Source organism: Acanthaster planci, linkage group LG16, assembly GCF_054643075.1.
Source record: "Acanthaster planci isolate LZ-2023a linkage group LG16, COTS_SCS, whole genome shotgun sequence".
NCBI lineage: Eukaryota > Metazoa > Echinodermata > Asteroidea > Valvatida > Acanthasteridae > Acanthaster > Acanthaster planci.
In genome coordinates, this window is record NC_141792.1 from 12,755,902 (window position 1) to 12,770,137 (window position 14,236).

Consider the following 14,236-nt stretch of genomic DNA (forward strand, 5'->3'; position numbering starts at 1 on the left):
GACTTAGAGGCAATTTTCAAATAATTATCCTCTACATTATTATAGACACTTGGGTATAAGGAAAATGAACTTGCTGTTTACACAAATAAATCGGGGCAAAATTGCAGAAGCGAACACTCCTCATTAAGAACTACCTATATCAAACCCACGACGTCACGGACATAATTAGACGACAGGTGAAAGATGAGCCAACCTTTATCAGAGATGCCGCATCACCTGATCTGGCGAGTATAAAAACGAGATGGTGGAAGCCAGACCCGCAGAGTGCTAAATCTGAACTCGTGGAGGACCTTCAAGTTGGACTTCTCCTCTTTTCACAAAAGACACCCCCGTCCAAGAGAAGAACTCACTGTTCATGGAGAATTCCTCGGCTCACGACCGAGAGGAAAGCAGTGGGTATCAATCCAGCTACGAGGTACCCCTCTTGACCGTGGTATGTCTGCTGGGGTTCACCGGCAACTCCATGGTGTGGACGGTCTACAGTAAGCCCAAGTACAGAAAGTCCAATGCTGCTATCTACATTCTCAGTTTGGCGGCAGGTGAGTGCCAATTAAATCAAGACAAAGTCGTGCAGTTGCAAAGATCCCGCTGTCACACAGAAGCAATTTATGTCAGGCATTCCCTTTGTTCAGAATTTTGAAGGACATTTGTTGTGAGGAATGAAGAGAATTTCGAAGGCTTTTTCGTCGTAGAAGTCTTCATAACATCTTAGTCTTTGTCCTGACTATTGATCGGAAGAAAAACCTAATAGTTTCATAAACTATCGCCGTGACTGACATGTAATCTGGGTGTTTGACTCTTTGTCATCAAAACGTAGTATGCCAAACCAAGATTAATACCTACGATTGACAAGAAAAAACAATTATCAAAGAAAACGAGGCATTTTACTGGAGATTTCGGGAAGTAATCTTCCTTTAAGTAATCTTCCGAAAAGGATAGTTTTGTTATCCAAAAATATATCAATGTTCAGAGTATTTTTAAGCCAATCGCCGATCTGGTTCCAAAAAAGGGTTAAAACTCAGAAGTACAAAAGAGACGTATCAAGGTTTCACTCTCAGCTTGACAAAAGAACACAAGTCATTATCTCTTTTACCAATTTTAAAAGGAATAAGAGTTACCAGCCAAGATTCTGTGAGTAAGTCTACATTGAAACCATCGCAATTTAGTATCACATCTTAACAGAAAAGGCAAACAGCATAACTCCAACCATTCAGTGAGAGGAAACTTACAAGCCAGCTTCATTTCTCATCAATCAATGAACCTACAGACAACCTTAATTGCAGGGGTAAGACTATAATACAGACAAGTAGAGCCCTTTTTGTCCAGCATAAGTAACTGCAAATTAAAAGGAATAAGGGGAAACATGTATTAGAGTTGACCCGTGACAATGTGCTACGAAAAGATTTTTTCCAAAAAGTTGGTCCTGATGTCATATTTTAGCATAAACTATCTAGGCTTAAGAGGTGACCTTCACTATCGAGCAAGTCACTTTAAGAAATAAAGTCTTTTTTAGCCCAAAAATGCAGTTATTGCCAACTGTAATTCTATGGTTGTACCACAAAACATTTTCAAGCACATCCTACCCTTGAGATGAGGCATGACATTGAACAAAATGACTCCAGGCTTTATAAACGTCAATCCAAAACTGATTTGGATACTTTACCTGCTGAAGAAAATACGTGATGCTAAAATGACCATCTTCAATAAACAACACATTCTGAATATTACTAATCTTATAAAACAAAGAAACCCAGATAGAAATGTTGCTATTCAACAAGTCTACGGATCCACGTACACTTAAGAACTTCAATGTATAAACTTAAATCAACCATCTTGACACCGCCATGATTATAATCTTGAATCATCTGATTTCTAGCAAATCTGTCCACCCCCTCCATCTAAATGTATACAGCATAGCATTTAAACTCTTAATAATGTCTCGGGCGGATCTGGAGGAACCAAAATCAAAAAAATAAATGTAAATAAGATAAGTGATTTAACAACTGTGACTCGACCAAGAACCGTTACATTTCTCTGAGGCCAATGATCGATTAGAGTAGCGGTGGCTTCAAGCACTCTACTATAATTTATGATTGTCATGTTATCAAGATTGAGAGTAAAATCAATGCCAAGGACTATCCTCGGGGCCAACCCAATGAATATGAGTATGCTCACAGAGGTGTTTCTGACGTCCCTAATTACTACCAATCCACACAGCATTTGTATTATTTATATTCACTCTGAGACCAGAAACATTACCAAATCACCCCAAATCTTAAAAGCTCTCTCAAAAGACTGTTCTGTACCATCTAAGAAGAATACTGTATCATCAGCATACTGAGAAAGCCTACACTCTTTATCCTCTACTGAAATACTCTTAAGAATGTTGTCATTACGAACAAGCATACCCATAATTTCAGCACAAAAAGGACACAAATAAGGGCTCAAACCGTCTCCTTGACGATACCCCGTTTTATCTTAAACTATTCCGAAAAAAAAAACGTTTACTAACATCGAGGCGGTCGTACCGCTGTAAAGAATTTGAAACCATTCCTGAATAGAGGGTCCAAAATTAAAGAGGTCCAAGTCTTCGCTTGTAAATTCAGTCCGACTGAATCAAACGCATTCCAAAGAATTTCAAAGGCATTTTAGTCTTAAAGTCTTGATAACATCTCAGTCTTTGTCCCGACTATTGCTCGGAAGAAAACCTAATAGTTTCATAAACTATCGCCGTGACAGACATGAAATCTGGACGCCATCAAAATGTAGTATGCCAACCCAAGATTAAAACCTTGGATTGACAAGAAAAAACAATTGTCAAAGAAAACGAGGCATTTTACTAGAGAGTTCTGGATGTATCCTTCCTGTGCATTTTTCAGTCAATTATTTCTTGAGGGTATTATTCTTGTACAAAGCTCTGTCGTGATAGCCAATAAATGTGAAGATTTTGTCCATTTAAAAAAGGGTGAATAATCCATCTTAAAAGCTTTCCTGATTTTTTTCTATTTTTCTGGATTTATAGCTATTAAGAAGCCAGACAGACTTCCGAAGTGGTAAAAGAATCAATAGATTTGTATTCATCGGTTGTCAGGAAACACGACGAGCGTGGCTGAACTTTTATCTTTGAATTCACCTTTGAAACAAGTCGCTCCTATACTTGGGATGGTAAATTCGAGTGAATGAATACAAACCACTCCATCTACTGACAACAAAGCCAAAATCGTCTCACGTGAACTTTTGAAATGGGATTTGTACAAGTTGTCCTGTCTTCTTCAATAACAGAACGACAAAATTAAGATGTCTTCTCGAGCTCAAGCTGTGAGGGATGTGGTAGCCTTTTCACCAAATGGGGCGCTTTTTACAAAGCTGTGCCCACCGTACCATATTATGACCACTTTAACTACCGTAAACTCTTTTTCTTGGGGGGGGGCGTGACATCCATTTAAACCATTTTATGGATGCTTCCCTTTGGATCTGTTTCTTCTGTATCTGTTGTCTATTTTATGGCGTAAGTCTATGGCTAGGCCAGAGGAGGATAATTTCTAACTCAAAAGGTCGAGAGCTACAAAGATAATGCACCTAAAAGAGTTGAGCTGCAGTTCACAAGGCAGAGCAGTTCCTTCGGTTTTTTTTGCAGAGAAAACCCGTAAATCAAACTAAATAAGCTGAAGCCTTTAACCCTAATCTGCAACGGATTGTTTAACTCAAATTTCAAATGATTGATATCAAATGGGTATTTTCAAACACAAGGTTACTTCAACCAATCAGCTGTTGTGCAAAGTGCAGATCCACGGGGACTATTCCCTCCTCCTTCCTGCCTGCCTCCCCCCCCCAAAAAAAAGTAAATAATATGAGAGGAATTGCGTTTGTGGTCAATCATATTCCTTACATTTCGAGAACAATGCCAAAAGCCCTACTGAATATAACCTCCCCCTCCGAAAGACCATACAAGATTACTTGATTTTTTTTTAAATTTTATGGCTCTCCAGTACGCCCCCCCCCCCCATTTCGTTCTGGATCCAACCTTATGTTTGTATATAAGAAGCAATAACATCAGAAAGACTTGTCAGAGCTTAACTCGACCATTCAAGGGAAACCAAGCCTTTGAAACCGACAACTCTCTGAAAATCTGGAAAGTTAAAATTCCTTTTAATATAAGCAAATCTCCACCGAATGAAGTTGTAAAGCCACACGCACCGTGATAGGTACGAGTGACTCCTGTAACGCCGAGTAAGGCCGCCTTTATGAGTGAAAATAACTGCAGGGCGCTTCCGTTCTTCCCGAACATTTGTACATTTAAAAATCGATATACATGTACTGCTGGTGTTGTCGTTGACACTGCCGGTAACCTCTGGCCTGTACAGGAGTATCTGATTCTTGTACAAACTGGAGAACATCAGCATACGTATCGCTTCTTTTAAAGATGAAAACTTTCCGGGGGACAAAGCACTCATCAGCTCAAAAATAAAAAAACAATTAACAGTCGCAAGGGGTCCTTTTTGAAGTTTTTCGAGGACTTGGTGATTTTTCGCCCCCTTGATCTCTCGTGTTCGTTTCCTTTGCTTTCCCCTTTATTATTTTCAATTTTTCTCCGGGGGCGAGAGGGCGCTTGCCCCGCCCCCGCGACGCCCATGAACCCCGCTTAGTCTTTGAATCACAGCTAGTAATCTTTGAGCACATTCCATGTGACCCTTGCCGTTTCTGAATAGATCCAAAAAGATACACGGACTGGCAACCTGTGTCAGTCAGCATGTTACATTAGCAGGGCTACTGGAGGCTGACTTCTACACCGGAGCACCCACAAGCTTGTTTAAATTGATATTCAGCTGGCAATAATGCAACCACATGAGGATATTATCAAATGAGGATATTTCCATAATTTCAGTAGGCTACATTCTGTAAAGTCGGTTTGGATCAAGTCGGAGCGAAGTTAAGTTTTTGTAGAAAATCTTCTTTTTTTGGAAGTGGCAGTAACTATAACTTCCACTGTAATTTTTGGATTTTTTTTTTTATGAATTGAAATACCAATACAGGTAAGCTCGGTTTTTTCAATGTTGCGTAAAATTGCCCACAATTATAATTTGTTAAGTAATATACGTCATACATGGGTTTATGTGTCCAAAAAATAAAAAAGACCATAAAGGAAAGGACACAAGTGCTAATGAAAGTTATTCTAATTTGTCATTTTACTTCTGTGCCAAATTTAGTGCGCAAATGTGTAATTTCATAAATCGTAAACAAAGTGAAGTCTTTACAGAAAATGGTTTTTCGGATATGGCAGTTACTATAATTTCCACTTTAATTTTTGGAATTGTTTTGTTTATGAATTGAAATACCAATAAGCTCGGTTGTGGGAGACATACATTTTCACTGTTGCGTGAAATGCCCATAATTATGTTTTGTTATTGTGTAATATACGTCGTACATGGGTTTATGTGTCCATGGTAATAAAAAAAGCCCGTCAAAGAAAGGACACCAGTGCTAATGAAAGTTTTTCTAATTTATCAGTCTACGTCTGTGCCTAATGTAGGGCATTTTTAAGTGCATCCATTTTAAGGAAGGTACTAGCCCCCCCATTTTGTTAATGAAAGCTACGGTGGCTTTGCAATGGCTTCACATCAGATCTTGTGCAAGCATTTGCTTCTTATCTGAAATCCTCACATCATTTCTGTTATTTCGATATTCAATTCATGTGAATATTTCATTTAAAATATGGAAATACATAAACTAAACTAAACTATAACTAAAAATCCATGCACATATCATTTCGAATGTTGAAGGATGAATGATAAACAAAGTTTCTTCAATGGGGCCAGTACTCCCTAGGTCTTTGGCTTTCACGCTCCTAAAAAGGTGAGGTTGCGATCGCCCCACCTCCAATATTTTCTAATCCTCAATATTTGTCTGCGAGGAGCTAAAATGTTAAAAATGATCACAAAATGGCACGGTGGGGGTATGTAAAGTGAGCCCCCATCTTTAAAACGGCTGCTACGCCCCTAAAGGAGTGAAGCTTTTTCTTATAATTATAAAATACCGATCCAAAGTTTTATGATTTATAAAAAGGTGCATCATTAATTATTATAACAGATAGCCACTGGACAGCAAGGGAACTGCGGAAACATGAGTGGAAACAGTTTAGAAAGACAACAATAGAAAAAGGGCACACGATATCTTCTGGGCGTGGGCTTGATATATTTCAACGAAATGAGTACTAAAAAAGTGTTTCTCAAGAGGGATCGTCCAATCGGGAGTAGGTCACCCTGCGGCGGACTGGAGGATGAACAGCTTGCTCGTAATTTAATAACATCTCAAAGAACGTGTCATCTTCGAGAAAGCAAGGCAAGAGAGTTAACTTTGTTAACTGGGGGCACTTGTCGATTTAGCACTTTCGGAAGGCGAAGCACAAGGGCGATCAAATAAGAAAGCGGTGAAAGTTTGTTCAATTTTTCGCCAATTTTCCCCTAAATTCAACCAGCATCGCCGTCTCCAGTATTAAATCAATGAGCGACAAGAACTAACGAAGTGTTCTCAAAAGTTGCACGTATCTGGAAAGGGGATTCCTGAGTTAATATCGTACTGCCAAAACTGCGTTATGTTCACGAACACAAGGCCTTACTCTAATTGAATGACTGAATACGAAACTACAAGTGGTTCTTTTACGAAGCATGTACCAGAATAACAGTCTGAAGAAATTATGTTGTGCAACATTCAATACGAAAATGGCAAACAGCAAAAACGTGAAGCTTTTTTTTAAATAATTCTGCCAGTACAGTCACTTTTCAGTTAAAGGGAAAAAGTGACTAGGTCTTGACGCAGTCGGCGTAGCACAGCATGCGGCAAGCGATAGAAATTACTTAATAGCTATTCATCAATTTGGACGGTCTTACATTATCAGTATTAGACTGAAAGAATGACAAGTATAAACATTAATTTGATCAGATACGATTGTGACTGTCGGTAATTACGATCATAATTTGTTGCCTTCTTGAAATGTAGTCCCTTCAAGCATGCTTCATACACGTGTTTCACGTCTCCCACTACCCAATTGAGCCAGGTCGGGTAGTCTAGTTCCCTGCCCAAAGATTCCCTGACGACTCTTGATAAGAAATCTCAGGTCAGGCATCACTCACGGATATAAGTAGATACGACCCAAGGGTCAGGGGTCACAAGTCCTCGTCAGGCCCTGATTCTTCCTAGATTCTCCTCTGGGGAGATTATACCGAGGAGACCTTAGATTCAGTGTAAAGTCAAATATTGTAGGATCAATAGCTGCCATTAGGATATGGGAGTTTACGTTCAACAGCTAGCCTACCTGCCCGGCCGGGAATATCCGAACATCAACGGTGCCATCCGAACATGCCGAGTATAGACGGCTGACTTCGGAATATTCGGCTATTTCCGGAAAACTGGAGGAATTCCTCCAGTCTTGGTCACGTGGACATTGGGTGATACCGGACCCTTGAATCGTAGAGTAGTCAGAATCATTGGGTCTGGTATCCAGACTACCAGTTCGCTATTCCGACAGCGCATGCCCAAAACGAAGTGCGTCCGAGGTCATTCGGACGCGCGTGCGAGGTCTACCCAATCAGCGTGGCCCTTAAAGGACTCGCGCGCGTGCTTTGTTTCCAAATGACCTTGGTTTTTTTAAATACCAAACTGGCTCATTGTGTCTTATTATCCTCCCCTTCTGGCGGCAGATCATGGCAAATGTCTTGTCTACAGTCCACAGAGCGTTAAGTTGATGATTTAAGTGGCCATTACCTTTCTTCCTCTCCAGGAGATATTTTGGCTCTAGTCGTGGTGGTTTTCCACATTACGGAATTCTTCCCAATCACGTGGCCAGTCCTGTGGGCGTTCGACTGGCAGTGCTCTGTCCATCGATTCTTTCGATTTGTGGGTTTCAACAACACCGTTCTGACCATGACGGCCATCGCAGTGGACCGCTTCTACGCAGTGCGCCACCCAGTAACCTTCAAGACGCGCTTCACTGTCAGGAGAACGCGCATGGTCGTCGGTGCTCTGTGGGTAGTGACTTTGCTCGTGTCTGCACCGTTTGCAGTCATGTTTCGGGTAACTGTAACAGCTTGAGTTAAGTTCTAAAGATAGTGGCAAGTGGCTCTGCTTATGAAATTTATCTGTGAATTGTCCACTACATGCTGTTTTGGTTTGAATTCTGAACTTTTCTATATTACTAGTCAATTCATTCAGTCCGTCATTCACAAAGCATGTTAAATAAAATGTTGATACATAATGTGTACAGGAAAAAACTTTCAAGGGCAGAACCTTGAGCTGAAATATTTCTAATTCGTTTCATATTTACTCTGAGCTCCTCTGTCATTTCATATCACGTCATGACTGTCAAGAGAATTCTTATTGAAAGAGAGCAATTTGAAATCCAAATGACAGATGCCATTTATAATCACAAGAATCCCTAGGGCTGAGGCAAAACCACAGCCGTAGCACGACATACTTGATTCGGACAGAACCCAAGTCCGCATTCTTCGAGCGTTTTTGAAACGAGTGGATTCGGCTTAGACATTGATTTTGCTGGTGCGTTCAGCAGTGTTCGAAACCACATGTTCAAGCTCTGACTGTAACCAGCGAAACTGAGGTCTACGCCGAATCCACTCGTTTGGAAAACGCTCATTTCAGGCAACCACTCATGACGGAAACAGCCAAAATAACTTTTGACCCTAGATGAAATATTGTTAACACTCTACCAACCTCTTTTCCACTTCAGAGCATATATGGTGGAAACGGCAAGGCTGAAACGTACCCAGGGAAGCTATCGTTTGCCTGCAAGCTCGTTCTCAGCTCCTTCGGTGATTGGTTTGTTACATTCAAGCCTATCTACTTGAACGTCGTCTTGTTTTACGTGCCGGTTATCGTCACTGCTGCCCTCTATGTCATCATCGTGCTGCACGTGTGGAAGAACAATAAATTCGTCAGTTCGCAGATGGGTCGCTCCCCTCATCGCAACTCACACTGGAAAACTGCCAAGACGCTCTTGACAGTTTTCGTGGTGTACGTCACCTGCTACATTCTCTTTGCCACTTACAATTTACTCGCGCCTCTCGCTCCAGGCTTGTTGCCCCCGCAAATCAAGAACGTGGGCCTGCTGCTGCCCTTCGTAAACAGCTGCCTGAATCCGATCGTGTATTCCTTTATCAATCCGAGTTTCCGTAAGACGTGCTGGGAGACGTTCTGCTGCTCTACCCTGGCGCACTTTTTCCCGGGGACGACAAAAGCGGGGAGTGCGATGAATTGCACGACGTGCAGCAGCGGGGACGTGAACGAAAGGGTTGAAGATAAAGGCGCTGAGCCACCGCTCATTCCAACACAAATTAGAGTGGCTGTCATTTCAGCTGACTGTTCTTTTTCGGTGGTCAAGGAAACCCAAACGGGGAACGGTGTACTTGTGAACGACTCGAAACCAGAGAACCCGACTGGGCAGTGTTGCAACACAAATATCTAACCTCGATTCCGAGTAAATCTGTATTGTTTTCAAAACAGGCAGGCTACAAAATATGAAAGGTCACACAAAAGTGAAAGGCAGGAAAGATTAAGGAACGCATCCCTCACGAATCTTCAGGTTAAGCTTTGGCTGAAATATAGGCCTACTATACCCTTGTACAAAGGAACGCAATAAACTGGCAGTTATAAATTACGAGAGAAAATGAATTCACATTAAAATCCCGAAGTAAGTACAGTATAACACGCGTTAACTTCCGGTTCCATGGTTCCATCTAAACGGCGATCAATGCATGTAACTCTATGTGCAGTGCATGTGCAGAGGGCGTGGTTTAAACTGAAGTGACGTCACACTTACGAACCGGATTAGAGACATAGTGATTATAAACGCGCGCTTATGCGATGAGTACCAAAAAGAACAAGCCCTTTTGTGTTCCACTAGGAGCGGATAATGGTCTTTGCGTGCACGCAGAACTCTTTTCCCTGTTGGAAAACTTCGTATCATCTGTCCTTCTTTCGCCGGTGGGAATGCACTTCAACTCAGGGCGGATTACGCGTTGCATGACGCCATTTCGTTTCCAATATGGTAAGCTGTTGTGCGTAGTCATGTGCTTATCGATCTTCAAATTAATGTAGATTTAAAGAGTGCTTTGAGGTGACGTGACAACATATTTTTGAGTAAAAGCGTATGTAGACATTGTGGCTTATGAATGCAAATCGTGCAAGCCGAAAATGCCGCAACTCTTTGCTTGCATCAATTGAAAGACGCCCTCGGCTCGATTGAACACACTGGAAGGGACACAGAGACCCGGGAGAAGGCGCTATCATCAGAAAAAAAGAACCGAAAAAGCAGGCAGTGGGACCACAGACATGAACTACCCATAGACGGACAGTACGTGTAGAAATCAAGGTGTGGGTACCATTATTTAGTCGGACTAAACATGAAACACATCCGCCCGCCGTTCTCGATCTGTAGGTATTCTGGGTCTGTGCGTGGAATATCTTAAATTGGTCTCAAAGTGGAAACACAAATGTGAACAGGCAATCTGGAACTTATTGTTTTAGTGGTAAATCTTTTGATTAGTATTTGGAACAATATGGTTTTGTCCAGGCACCGTAATGAGTACTCTAAAAATGTTGTTTTTCGTATGCGCCAAGGCGGGAAAATAAACATAATAATCAATGCTGCAGTTATCCTGTTCGTGAGTGTGACGTCACTTCAGTTTAAACCACGCCCACCGCACATGCACTGCACATAGAGTTGCCTGCATTGATCGCCGTTTACATGGAACCGTGGAACCGGAAGTTAACGCGCAACTTCAGCGATCATCCAATGGGAGCCTGCAAATCGGGGCGCGTCTGCCTTTCTGACGAACTCACTTACGCACCGGATAAGAAATAGAATGTTGTTTAGTGATTGGGAACTGACTGAAATGCATACTCAAAATGTATCGATGTTTCAGGCATGTATCTTTGAAACTCTCGAAACCTATGGTAAAATAATCGAGTACTGCATGGTCGCAAAACAAAACCATCCGAAACGGAAATATAAAACAGTATTCATATAACTGTCTTGATCACAGTTTTTTAATCATTAGTTGGGAATTAACGTTGGGAAAAGTAGCCAGTAGAAAAATGTAAGCGGATGTTAAAAAAAACTATGCCTATATCCAGCCCTGATTATTACATAATTATTGACAGTAAAAAAGACTTTGCTGAAGGAGCGAAAGCTTTTAGTCGTTATTTTAAATTCCATATCTTGTAGCAATTTAAGAAGGTAATGATCCCGTACTTCCATTAAGACAGTGATACTTGCACCTTTAATAATTGTCACGTTCAACCTGTCCGCGAGGTTCAAACAGAAGGTTACATCGTTCTGTTGAAGATCATTTCCGCCCCCCCCTTTAGGGAAGGATATACGAACACATCGTCTAGGCTAATTTGGATTTTTGAATCGTTGTCACATAAGGTGCATGAGGTGGGATTGTTTTAGGTAAGAGAAAGCCCATCAAGTCTATTTCCCGTCTACTTGCTCGCCTTGGGGGTGTCCAAAGTATGCAAAACTGTCGGAAGTTTGCGAGACATCACGGCCAATTAGCTGCACAGTGATTTAACGATCATACTTGGAGCTTGTGAATGTATCCCAATTCCCCAACAAACTCTCTACAAAGTGGATGGTAGTTTTGGGAGTGCGAGAGGAGGAAATAGTTGATAAAAAGTAGTTGTCTAACACTAAATAGCCGCGTGCTCCACCTGGCACCGATTGTAATCCAGTTCGAGTGGTAAAATTTACCAAGTAGTGGCCAGAATAGGCACAGCTTTATAATCGTTACATTGAGTTTCATTCAGAAATATCATTAGGCCTCCTATCAAATGTGAAACTATGGATTCTTGTGCCATTGGGACATGAAGCAGTGACCGGTCTAATTCGTTGTAACTTAAAAATTCTCTTTCATCTCGTCATCCACCTGAAAGACTGAACACAAAAAGATGTGGGATCGCTGCACAAACAACTTATCTTGCCAGAAAATATCCGAAACACAGACCGGTGGCAAAAAATGGCGATTATTTTGAGTTTCATTGGTTGATATCGTGACGGCACTCTACATCATATGTACTAGTTGTTTTCTTGTAGTTATATAGCCGTGATTGAACTAAAATTTCGTAATTCTGTCGGAGCTATTTTACGACTGTTGTGTAATATTTTTAAACAAACAAACCAAAGCTGTGACAATCCTCGACTTATAAAATTTTAACGCATCGGCCCAGCCGTACGCTCGTTACGTGCAAGATAAAGGAGCTAACGCACTGGAAGTCCAAAGCACCAATAAGAAGCCTGTACTACAGGGTTTGCAGGTGATCACATCAATTTGTCGTCATCTCTCTCAACGGGGCGCAGTGTAATGACTATCGAAAGGAAACACCGGGGTAATTACTGCACTAACAAGATGTTTCAGATGAGACAAGCTCATTAAAGTCGAGGACAACGAGAGAAGTATTACCTCCGTAATTGACTGTGAGCATAGAGTTCCATGTTGCTGCGGAGGACATTATAGGAACATTATCTATCCGGACCCTTGTCCAGAAGGTTGAGAAATCGGCGCTACATAAAAAACAAACAAACAAACAAACACCCCAACAACCCAACAAACCCGAAACACTATTCAAGTCTCTAAAATGCAGAGCTGAGTTTCTCGCTTGACTCCGACGGATGATTGGGAGTTTATGTGTATTCTACTGGTGAATTAAACGATTAAAATAAGTTCGAGTCAAACGTAAACTGCAAAACTGCTCATGATCATCATTCATGGCCTCTGAGACAGCATGGAAACGTCATTCTTTGTTCAGTCTTGCAATTTTGGTTTTCCTTGTTTTACTTTATGTACACTGTTAACCTGTGTAATTTAGTTTTAATCGCATATAAATAATAATAATAACAACAATGCATAATCTATTGTTTCCCAGTACCGACTTTTCTTACTAACTCTTGGCATTCCGTAAAATGTAATCTTTCCCCGATTTGTCTTTAAGGTTCTCTGTATCAATACTCCCGAGCCATTGTCTTTAGTGTCAAGGTCGTATTTTTGTTTCTCGTGTATTTGTTTCTTGATGCTTTTTTGTCTGCCGTCCACGAGAGATTCTGCAGTTCAATTACTGTTTTCTTTCAGGCTGTTTTTGTACATTTGCTGCTGACTCAGGAATTCTTTTTGATTTTGTCCAAATAATTTTCCATGCAGAATGCTCTTTTGTCTGCGCTGTGGCCATACCCCGCAGCTTATAGAGTTTCCGAGAGTGCATCTACTTTATCTTGGCCCTTTCACGCGATGTATGATGGGAAAGAAAAGCTCAATCAGTTTGTGTTATTTTAATTCGTACTCAAAGACGCTTGTATTCTTCTTATTTTGTTACGTGATCAATTTAAAAGAAACTTCATATTTGTGCGTGACCGTGAGATGGCTGTTGTCAATCGAGAATATTACATTGCAGAGATCTTTCAAACCTACGCTTTCATCTGAGATTGAATTGCCATTAGGGAAGTCTAATGCACCCCCCCCCCCAATCTCACTACTTAATATGTATTTTTATCTTTATCTTTTGTTATCCATTTCTACTCACTCCTCCTTTGTTTCGTTTTATGTGCAATGCTGGCACAAAAGAGATCGACGTAACGCTAACACACAACACTGTGATAAATCCAACTTGATCATAGCAATGGACCTCGGCATGGTAACGTCGAGCGGTCAAGGTCCTGATATTGCTTCACAGCTCTGACTTCATGTTCATCCCATGGTGGATTGGGTCGTCTGCAGATTGTCAGTTGAGTTCCTCCGAGATGGGGTTCCCTTCACACTCCAGATTGACTTTTTTCTTTTCCTTTTCACCCCCAATTTTTGTTTTAATCGTCCCAAAAGAAGGAAGGGTTTGGCTTCTGAGGGAGGAAGAGCGGAAAGCTTGGCTGTAACTTCCTCGTGGTTCAGGAGAGACCACGGCCTGATGGGATGTCTTCACCGGCATATGAAATTTTCCAGTATTTCGATAGCATGCAAAGTGACCAATCCAAAACAAGCAACACATATGATTTCATGTTGGTACAAAATTACCTTTACTGTGGATTCATTATTGTAACATGCACCTGACCAAGTTTCGCCCAAACGTGAACGCAGTCTCTATCTAATAGGTTAGCATTCAATCTCCATCAACCAAGCTAACGGCATGTCAACCAAGACAGAAAATAACAGCAACTCCTACAGGACCAATCAAGTTA

General features: G+C 41.2%; 1 protein-coding gene and 1 long non-coding RNA gene across 2 annotated transcripts in view; one reads left to right on the plus strand and one right to left on the minus strand.

The window, feature by feature from the left end:
• The first annotated feature begins 224 nt into the window (after positions 1–224).
• Positions 225–12,624, plus strand: LOC110979114 (somatostatin receptor type 5-like). The gene is made up of 3 exons (XM_022234656.2): positions 225–539; positions 7,778–8,070; positions 8,741–12,624. The coding sequence occupies exons 1-3, from the start codon at positions 356–358 to the stop codon at positions 9,473–9,475; spliced, it is 1,212 nt and encodes a 403-aa protein (XP_022090348.2). The 5' UTR covers positions 225–355; the 3' UTR covers positions 9,476–12,624.
• The window catches only part of LOC147796517 (uncharacterized), a 76,634-nt gene continuing 71,227 nt past the window's right edge, over positions 8,830–14,236 (minus strand). Inside the window, exon 3 of the long non-coding RNA XR_015427963.1 lies at positions 8,830–8,917. This is a non-coding gene — a long non-coding RNA (uncharacterized LOC147796517). The remainder of the gene's footprint in view (positions 8,918–14,236) is intronic.

What these genes read in the sequence shown, in the direction of transcription:
- LOC110979114 (XM_022234656.2), top strand. Translation starts at nt 356, where the DNA reads ATGGAGAATTCCTCGGCTCACGACCGAGAGGAAAGCAGTGGGTATCAA. An exon ending in CATTCTCAGTTTGGCGGCAG is followed by an intron (nt 540 to 7,777) that starts GTGAGTGCCAAT and finishes CTTCCTCTCCAG; the next exon opens with GAGATATTTTGGCTCTAGTC. An exon ending in CGTTTGCAGTCATGTTTCGG is followed by an intron (nt 8,071 to 8,740) that starts GTAACTGTAACA and finishes TTTCCACTTCAG; the next exon opens with AGCATATATGGTGGAAACGG.